This window comes from Acipenser ruthenus, chromosome 14 (genome assembly GCF_902713425.1).
Source record: "Acipenser ruthenus chromosome 14, fAciRut3.2 maternal haplotype, whole genome shotgun sequence".
Taxonomy (NCBI): domain Eukaryota; kingdom Metazoa; phylum Chordata; class Actinopteri; order Acipenseriformes; family Acipenseridae; genus Acipenser; species Acipenser ruthenus.
This window is the reverse complement of record NC_081202.1, coordinates 23565144-23575726: the sequence shown is the minus strand read 5'-3', so window position 1 is coordinate 23575726 and position 10583 is coordinate 23565144. Positions and strand designations below refer to the sequence as shown.

The 10583-nt window shown below is 36.5% G+C and overlaps 1 protein-coding gene across 4 annotated transcripts; it reads left to right on the top strand.

The window, feature by feature from the left end:
* The first annotated feature begins 203 nt into the window (after positions 1-203).
* Positions 204-10027, top strand: LOC117419340 (uncharacterized). Of its 4 annotated transcripts, none has more exons than XM_034031997.3 (11): positions 204-294; positions 3087-3367; positions 3498-3585; positions 3832-4453; positions 4759-4910; positions 6550-6615; positions 6755-6932; positions 7674-7774; positions 7909-8030; positions 8245-8344; positions 9348-10027. In XM_034031997.3, the coding sequence occupies exons 2-11, from the start codon at positions 3210-3212 to the stop codon at positions 9411-9413; spliced, it is 1653 nt and encodes a 550-aa protein (XP_033887888.3). In that variant the 5' UTR covers positions 204-294; positions 3087-3209; the 3' UTR covers positions 9414-10027. The 4 variants fall into 4 exon arrangements, with proteins under 4 accessions (XP_033887888.3, XP_033887890.3, XP_058842142.1 ...); XM_034031999.3 differs by having other exon boundaries at positions 217-308; XM_058986159.1 differs by lacking the exon at positions 204-294 and adding an exon at positions 392-782.
* The last annotated feature ends 556 nt before the right edge of the window (positions 10028-10583 follow it).

Sequence of the window (10583 nt, the reverse complement as noted above, 5' to 3'; positions counted from 1 at the left end):
ATATTCATAATTTGAAAATACTGACGTTGGGGAAAAAGTAAAATCTACTTCAAAAGTTCGATGTATTTTTTTAACATAACTAAAAATCTGCTAAATTTGCAGCGACTGAAAGCTCTTACATCACATAACGCAGCGTGACGGAAGTAAATGCAGAGTCGAGTATCTTGGTACCATAGATATTGAAGGATGGGTTAGTTGATCTTGCTTCAAAAATACCGGATGTGACGTATTTTTACATTATCCAATCCCGGCTGAGCAGAAGCAACCCAGTTTGTTCAACCCACAGTAGTGAAGGTACGAAACTACAAGTATGTGTTGCTTTAATAGTGAAACAATATATATTATTGTAAATGTTCAAATTTAACAGAGAATAGCTTTATTCACATGATATGGGGCGATCTATTAATACTTGTATAAGGTCTTTCCTGCATTTCAACTTTTGGTGCCGGTTCAGTAGTCTCTACTTACATTGATCGTAGTTATGACTCACGATTTGAAATATGCAATCGTTATCAAGCGTTAACGAAGTACTATTTTAAAATGTTTACTGTAGCTCATATGACAGTTAACAGCACCAGTCATTGATTGTGCCACATGATTTTATGTAAATGTACGAAAAACAATAGATTGTGGCTAAGCTATTTGCAAAAAGCATGTGTTTGTGCAGCGCGGTGTCGCGGTGAACCTAGGCGGCGTTCTCACTCGGGTCTGGTTCGTTTCGTTTGAAGCAATGTATTAATTTTTTTTTCTGTTCACACATGTGAGCATAGTTTAGATGAAAGGTAAAGTTATTATTATTATTTTTGTTTGGTCCTTTTCCATTTTTTTTCAGGACCGAGTTCGTTTGTGTTCATAATTCAGTTTGCAAGTTCACTGGGTTCGTTGATAGTACAGACCAGGGGGGTGGGCAAACTTCCTGACCCTGCGAGCCGCATACCAATATTTTCATATGGCCGGGAGCCTGTGTGCAGTAGTTATTTCTTGATGGCAGCAAAATACACAAGAACAAGGCATAGAACATTGGAGAGCCTTACACAGTATGTGCATTTTTTATTGTACTGTAGATCTACAGTTTATTAAACTATAAATATAACATTGGTGTTTTTACGTTGCAGTCGGTGCCCGCCTAATCGGGATTTCTGCTTAAATGAGACATATCTCTGGGAGACGATTCTTCCTAACGCTGTTTATGTCGTTTGGGACGTCAGTTCGTTTATTTGGGATACAGTATTTTCAAGTGATGAACGGAGATCGCTTATCAGAGCAAGACAGTTTCGCGTAGTGCAGTGAGTAGATGATTATACTGTGACTTGTGTATATTATTACGTAAACCACGCTGAACTCTGAAGGAGCTGGAGGGAGTCTCCTGTGATTTCTCACTAGGCTACTGTGGCAAAGAAAGTCTCGCCTTGTTGTGATAAGATGCGATTTCCTTATTTTTTTTATTTAATTTAGAAATAAAAAAAAAAAGTTATTCATTTTGTTAAGGAATATATAAAAAAAACAATAATTGACTCGTATTTTAAATAATGTATTGTAACATTTATTCATAAAGCCTGATACATTTCTCACAGTACACATTTGAGAAATAAGTGCCTGCGCAGTACTTGCATCTCTGTCTCCTTCCCCATGTTGGTAAATGACCATAGCCATCATTTCTCACATCTCACATCTCACATTTGGGTGCTTAAAAAAAAAAAAAAAAACACAACCCTGCGCGATCTCAACGAGAGTCGTAATTGTATGTATGATAACAGCTGCATTTTGTTTTAGTATGTTTTTGTAAATAAGTTGAGAATTGTTTTATTTTCTTTCTTTTATATTAATATAACACAAGGTCAAGGATGAGAAATTTGATAGAATGTTGTGTTTGAGTGTGTAAGTTAAGCGTGCTGTACCCACGGTTTATGTCTATTTGCTTAAAGTCCCCAGAAATCTGGGCTTAAACTTTCTTATTTCTGACGCACGACTCCAGATCTTCCTGAACACTTATATCTGCCCACAGGTAAACTAGAGCCTGCACTTCCTCAGCGTCCCAAGGCTGTACTTTTCTCTCATTACGTTGATTGACCGGCATGTTGTTTGTTGATCTAGTCTAGCTCCAACTTCAGTTTTAATAAAAATAGATTATTGTGTTCATTTCTGGTCACCTCGTTACAAAAAGGATATTGCTGTTCTAGAAAGAGTGCAAAGAAGAGCAACCAGAATTATCCTGGGTTTAAAACGCATGTCGTATGCAGACAGGCTAAACGAATTGACTATTCAGTCTTGAGCAAAGAAGACTACGTGGCGATCTGATTCAAACATTCAAAATCCTAAAAGGTATATACAATGTCGACCCTGGGGACTTTTTTGACCTGAAAAAAGAAACAAGGACCAGGGGTCATAAATGGAGATTAGATAAAGGGGCATTCAGAACAGAAAATAGGAGGCACTTTTTTACACAGAATTGTGAGGGTCTGGAACCAACTCCCCAGTAATGTTGAAGCTGACACCCTGGGATCCTTCAAGAAGCTGCTTGATGAGATTCTGGGATCAATAAGCTACTAACAACCAAACGAGCAAGATGAGCCGAATGGCCTCCTCCTCGTTTGTAACCTTTCTTATGTTCTTAAATTACTCGGCTATTTATTAACTTGCTGAGCACAATCCCAGTTTTACCGGGAGGTCTGGTAACCCTAGTTCCCTGAGACATTTCATTTTTTGCTCTTCCTCATAACTATGCACAAAATGTTTGCTTCCAGGTCAGGTTACCTTGTATAGCTTGTTTCCTATGTGCAAAAGAACCGAGTCCAGCAGTTGAGGTTACATTTGAGGTTTAGCAACCGAACCAAACTCGGTTAATTTGCTAACCATACCTAAAGAGGTTTTGTTTCCCAAGCAGACGTTGTTGTTCACACTTCACACCAAATGTACCGAACCGCACCGAGTGCAGACCAAACCCTCTAAACAGACAAGGTGTGAAAACAGCCTAAGCCAAGGTGCCAGATCAGCTTTCAGATTTAGTCTTGTCAAAAAAGTTGTGCGACATGTTCTGAATTATTTTTTCTTCTAATTACACATTTTGGCCTTATTTTATGTTGCAGGTCTTGGAAGTTGTGAAAAAAGGGTGTTCTGATGAGACATTTTGAAAGTAATTTTTTTACTTTTTAATAACCTGTATAGTTTATGCTTAAAGTAAAGAGTGATAATACAACCAGGCGGGAGCAATGAACTCTTTGCTTGAAGAATCTGATGGAAATGCTTCATGCTCGTTTTTGACGTCCGAGACCAGCAGCCCTGACTCCCTGAACAAGGGCTATTTGTTCGATTCCTCCGGTAACAGCAGTTTTGATGATGCAGATTATGTTATTCCTGAAACACCAAGGTAAGCAAACAAAAAGTAGTGTGAGCACAACAAATCCTATGTGTGGTGGTATCGCATTGATAATCGCTAAAGTTATTATATCTTTGCATGGATGTTACTTTCTTGTGATCTCCTTTGTTTACATTTTCAGCCCAGTTTTCTCTAAAATGAGTAAGAGGCACAATGAATTAAAGCCATCCTGCAGTAGAAATCTCATCAATGAAGGAAAATGCAAGAATGTAAGTACAAGTATTAATTAAAAGGTGTATTATGGCCAAGGTTGTGGGTATTGGAGGGCTGAGGAGCAATGGCTTTATATTCTGTAAATAGCAGCATAGACCAGGGGTGAGACTGTGACAGTCTTGAAGGGCGATTTTAGTACAAGGTTTTGTTTTTATTGTTGAATGTAATCTGTTCGGAACATAATAGATGTGGGTGTGAAACTGTATGGGTATTATCTTGAATGTATGCTTTTTTAAAATCAGGGACTGAGTAAAGCAGTTGATTTAAAGGAAGATGAAGGTGCACTGCCCAATACTCCCTCCCTTCAGAAACCAAAACGACAGAGGCTCTGTCCAGTTGATGCATTGCAGTTGTCCAGCAAGAAGGACAGTAAAGAGGCGAGCTGCAGGAGGAGGTCCTGTGGAAAAGCTGCACTGCACAATGGATTCATGCCTGGCTCCCGCTTGTTGGACACAGGAGAGTCTACCTCTAACCATCACTGGCCAAACATGTTCCCTGGCGCGCTTGGCATGCCGTTTTCCTCTGAAACGTTCCGGGTGACAGGAGAGAAAATATCTGCTGCTTCATTACTTTTGAAGGAAGGTTCGGGCCAACCCAGGTGCACCAGGAGCAAAGGGGAATCTGATGCAAAGAGTCGCCAAAGAGGAAGCAAGGGGAAGTCACATTCTAAATCCAGATCAAAGACTGTTCAAGCTTCCCCTATGGCTCTGCAGGGCTTGAGTTCTCCAACTCTAGATCTTGCAGCAGATCCTGTTAATGGTGGTTCTAACAGTAGCTCTCCTAGTTTAGCCCCCCGCTCTGTATTGGAAATAGCAAATTCTGAATGGATTGATGTGTTGGAAAGGCCAGCCAATCTGTCATGGGGTAAGGATATTTAAATATATAGAAATTTGAATATTTGTTAATGCGCGCATACAAAACTGTTTCATCTCCATTAGGCTAGGCTAGTTGATTTAACCATTTAGAGTTCCTACTAATACCAATGCTGTTTGGAAGGTAAGTTTTTAGGACTGAGATAAATGAGGTGCCTCTCACAAATTTCAAACATCTCCACGTGGCAAATATTTTTCTTCTAGGCCTATTTGGTTTTGCACACTAGTTAAAGGACTGCATAGGCAAGTTGTTATTGGGAGCCCTGCAGTAATGAGAGATAATCTGTTGAAACGTAGGACAGAATTCCGCCTCCCAGAGGAGCAAGCCCCCACTGCTGGTGATTAACGATGAGGCAGAAATATTAATCAGCGATGATGAAACAGGCAATGAAGCTGTGGTTCGAAATGCTCAGATGGAAGAAGATGAAGCCTTCGCTCGATGCCTCCAGGTAAGTGGGATTTAATGCACTGCAGTTTATTTAGACATAGTGCCTGGTGTCCCTGTGTTGTTTAACCTTTAATTCATGCCATTCAAATATTGAATCCTCTTTGGTAAAGCAAAAAGTGAGGCATTCAAAATTATTAATTAATAATAGGTAATATTTACTGGGGTCAATTATTTATTTTTTTTAGCTCAGTGTACTTTGTATACAGTTTTACATAGAGTACTTGACTGGGTAAGGAAAGGTTAGTCCAAGATTTGTGCTTATCAGGATCTGTGGATCCAGGCGATTTATCTAATTGGTTTATGCTGGTTTTGTACTGTTTAAAACTGATTTATTCTTCACAAAAACTGATATCACCTGATAAGTTTGTAATTGGAATGTTTCCTTTGAAAAGGTAACATCTTTAAACTAGATGCTTCCACAAAGGAAGATGTCTATTAAAATTCATTTTCTGTTCCTTTATGCTGTGTTGCATACCAATCCATACTAAGGGTGTACCGGTATTAGCCTATCAGCATCGCACCGATGTAAAGGTAAAAATCCGGTTGTCGGCAGTTTTTGTTATTTTAGCCGATAATGTACACCAATATTCATGCTTCAGTTTCTTCCAGCACAGAATTTAATGTTTTGGTTTGGCATGCTTACTAATGACGCAAGAACACTGAGACAGTAATTTTCCTTGCACTTCTTTGTAACGTGCGATTAACCTGCAGTACATATGTCTCAAAAGTGTGATGTTTTGAATTTTTTTTTAATATCTGAAGACAACAGTAGGATAGCCGTTCTGTGCAGCGGAACAGACTTGATGCTACATTAAATCCAACGATGAACTGGCAGTAGAATATTATTCGGATGCCTTTTTTTCTTCTTTTTTCTTCTAGTTTAAGTTGATAATAATATGACTAGTACACAATGTACTTCAAACTGAGCTTTTGTAATTTGTTTATCTTGTTTAATCTGCATTGGTTGCGGGTGTATTCGGCGGCATTTGTTAAGTAACAAATTCAAGTTTGACTGAATTTTGTAAATGGAAATGTAATATTTTATGACATATTTTTTATTTTTTTTGGTTAAGTGAACAATTTAAGTTGTGCTGCATTAAGCAGTGTATGATTAAAATAAGAATTCAACAAAAGTTGTTGTGTAGGCTACATTTTTCTTTTCTATTGTACAGTATAGGTAGAAGTTATAATATGCAATGTTTGACAGCAAGTGGCTATAAAATTTAATGTCATATTAATATATTTAATATTTTTCTACAGACGTGTTTTTACTAGTACAAATGCTAAATGTTGTTTTTGTGTCTTATACCTGTTCATTTTTGTCATATACAAGTAAATGATATCTGTTCATTTTTTAACATCTATATTTATAAAACAGTTTAAATATAGGTCCTATGTCATGTTCTAGTAGTTTACAATAGCTTATCTGCACTATCTATTGTTATCGGTATCGGCCGATATGGGCAGATAATCATTGGCTATTGGTATCAGCCAAGAAAATCTTATCCGTGCACCTCTAATTCATCCCAAATACCAATTCAGGGGGCTTGTATAACACTACAGGCAGAACTGAAAACTGCAGCAGTGTCCCTATCCTCTGTTGCATTGCTTGATAAGTTTCTTTGTTTCTTGGTTTATAGGCACAGTTTGACAGTGAAGAACAACAGCCTGCAGTTGGGCAAGGTCCATCTATGAGGCCCAGAGCAGTAAGTACATCCATGTTATGGGTTTCATTTACATGTTGTCCTAACTACACATGCTACTGTCACCTATTTTGTCTAAGTTGTCTATAAAATTGTGGTTATTTATTGCTGCTGCATTTACTTTTCTCATTTGTGTTTTTAGCCCACGTTCGGGGTCAGTGATTCAACAGGGTTCTGCGGTATTCCAGGCTGTTATGCACTTGCTTCCAGTCATGTAGGTTATTGTAGGAGATTTGGGTGTAGTGAAAACTCCATGACAGAGGGGATTCCTAATCATTTGGAACATTGTCTCATGTTTGCTCACCAAGCCACAGGATACAGTAAGTGCATAGTTTTATTTCTTTGGTTGGGGTGTTCAGGGGTGTTTTCATGTATAATGTATCCTGGACAGCATTCCACCCATCTCTTGCCAATCACTTGTAAAAGTTGGTTTCTTCAGGTTTTTGACTGTTACTTAAATCGGAACAAGAAGTCGCTTGGTCAGTTATTTCACTTTTGTAATCTGATACAGTATCACGCCTCACACTTAACTTGCCTATAAGTAGGGTTTCTGTTTTTCTGCGTATCTAATTGTAATCTATTTTTAAGTCTTGCAAGCGTGTGCAATTCTCCCTGTCTGCAGTCTTCAATAGAAATTTAGAAATTTGCTGCTACTCAGTAGTTGGGGTGGGTTTAAAGTATTCAAGTCCATGCTAGATACAAGTCAAGAAGGAGGGACATTGCATAACTAACTGCACTGGGAAAGGGGTGAAGTCAATGTTAATTGAGTACCATTTTCATTGTTTTTCTGGTGTTTATTGGATATAAACAGATTTATTTATTTTATTTATTTATTTATTTTTGTATCGGGTGTTTTGTTTTATCAATGTTAATCTGTTAAAACCGAAAAACAGAAGCCCTACCTATAGCAATACTTTTGAATTGGGTTTGGTGTCAATCTAAATTGTTTGTGAACCACTAACCAGGCAAATGCTGTAAGAAAACTCAGCATACATTTCTATGTAAAATTGTTATTCTTTGTATTGTTACATATTTAGTTGAAACAGAATGTTTGTGTTTAGACAGGCCTACCCGTTCTCGTGGAAATGGAAGATCCAGGCGCTCAAGGCAAAGGCAGCACATTCAAGATCTGCTTGATGAGAGTCAGGGGGACAATTATGAGGTAAGTCTGTTTGTAAAAGTGAATTGATCTTTGGTGTGATTTCTAGCATATTAAACCAGTTTGTTTTTGTTGAATACTCTTTTTTGTTTGTTTTAGAGACTGAGGTTCTTGTTTTGTGGTCTTCTTTATGGTAGGCACTTCTAGCTTTTGAGGAGAGTCAGGGTACAGCCTTGGGGAAGAAGACTCTTAGCAAGGGAGAGATCAACCGCTTACCTACAAAACTGTTCAACCCTGCCTATGCTGCTGGAAAGACTGAGTAAGTAGACTTTACAGACACAGTCCTGGATTAAACTTAGCATTGGTGTGTATAGTAATGCCGTGGGCCTTTTTAAATATGCTATTTTACTTTTCTAATGCGAAAAATGCAAATATTCATTAATCCTTGGAAAACAAAAAAAAATGTCAGTATCAATAAAAATGTAAACCTGTCATGGTTTAGTAATGAATCTGTATTTAATTTTTGTGTTTAGCTGTCAGATCTGCTTCTGCAGCTACACGGAAGGAGAGCAGCTAAGGTTGCTGCCTTGTCTTCATGATTACCATGTGCCATGCATTGATCGCTGGTTACAGGTAAGTAGTTTTATTCAGAAATACTTTGAAATATACTGGCAATTAAATTGCCTTAAAGTCACTGTATTATTTAGACTGAGCTGGTTAGACTTTTCTACAGTATATACATTTTTTTTCTTGGGGACTTTTATCTTTAAAAAAGCATTTAAGAACAGAGATAAATGAGTGCATTAACAGCAAATGTGCAATTTGTATTTCAATTTAATTAACACTTTATTGTCGATGAGTCTTCATAAAAAATTGTTCTACATTAGCTCTGTTTATTGCTTGAATTATTTTCCTGAAGCGTTTTTATTTTTTTGAGCTTAGTTACCTGAATTGGACCCTACGTTGTGATAAAAATAGTAATCATAGCTTCGTATATACTAATGAAAAAAAAATGCCTTTGAGAAAATGTATCCTGTCTTGATTTAGTGTTACAGTACACCCTGCAGTGAAACATGTTACATTACCTTTGCTGTGTCCCATGTTGACCCTATTGCAGGGTTATATTAAAAAAAAAAAACAAAAAAACATATTACCAACTCTTTTTTTTTTAATCTTTTAATGAAATCAACTGGGAAAATACATTTACTCAGGAGTAATCACTAGGAGAATTTATTATCTAAACATTGCAGTTCCCTCTTGCTGAATTGCTGGTTTTCTGTTCCCACAATACACCAGCATTATTTCAAGAGGGAGCATGATCTGGATACACTGCAATGTTTATAAGACAAACTTTTATTCCCCAAGCAAAAGTTGAAAAAAAGCAATTCCCTACTGTATTTACCTATGATATGTGAATAAAAATACAAAAACAATCAGGATTATGTTGAAAAATGTATTGTAACTGATTAACTGTCAAAGTTGCACCCAAAATAGGATGGAGTTACTCCAGATTCAAACAGGTCTGCAGGAACCAAAAATTCTGGGTCAACAATATTAGCTTTTTTTAAAAAAAATTTTTTTAGGAAAATACAAGTCAATCCAAATGAATGTTTATGTTGTACTTGCTTCTTTCCAGGAAAATGCAACTTGTCCCATCTGCAGAGTGGATGTTACCACAGATGAAAACCTCATTGGAATGTGAAATGTGAATGTGAAAACTTCATTGGAAAGTCAGGAGCCATTCTCTGCAATCTGGGTTGATTCGATACCTTAACTACTTTAACCTCAGGATATATTGATAGTGCTTTAACCAGCTAATGCCTCCTTATCAGAACAATGGATTGAGGAAGCCAAAGGTATCATATGACCATTGAATGTTTTTGTTTTAATTGTAACTTTTAAGTCAAAGATACAAAAGGAGCTTTAATGTCAGTTATCAGCCTTAAAGCTTCAAGTTGGTAAATCACTTTGCCCAACATGGTTCTTGTATCTGAAATGTTTTTATTCTGTAGTGTTAAATGTTTGGTCATTTTGGGGGCCCTTTGTTTTATTTATTTTAACACTTTTACTACTTGTTTTACCACCTGTTTGGTGATGCTTTTGCACCACAAGCATCACTGGTACATATGGCCATTTTTTTAAATAAACTATTTGGCAACAAAAAAGTGTTTTGTCCTTAAGTGTTAATTGTTTTGTATCATGAAAGACATTTTTTATAAAATATAAAAAGTGTGTTTTTATTTAATATCTGAAATCTCATGAGTTGTTTCTTGGTGATTTTGAATATTATCTTTTAAACATATATATATATATATATATATATATATATATATATATATATATATATATATATATATATATATATATATATATATATAAAATCTAGCCCATCTTTCAAAATGGATGAATAAAAAATTTGTCGACCACAAAAGAAGTTAGCAACCTTGAGTAAATTTCAAAATTTTCCCTTTTGAAAATCATTCTGTCGTACCATTCTCAAACTGTCATTTACGTAACATGATGGAAACCAGACATCTACCCCATCCCTAATACATTTTTAGATTTAAAATTTGAATTATGATTATGTGATTTTCTGAGTTAATGCATATAAATAAAAATAATACTAACAATTGGAATAACTATGTTAACAAAATGTCATAACAAGCACAAATAAAGTTTAAACTCTCAAAATATCTACTGCAAATACTGTAAATGTGTAGTGGTTATAATATGAATTGTATCCACCCTGGCACATGTTTTGGTTTACAAGTTTCTGGACAGCCCTCAGCAGACCAAAAGCAAAAGTGTCTGGTTGCAAACCATATCGGTTATAACTTCTGTAACTCACAACGGATGTCAAGGATGTTAGTGG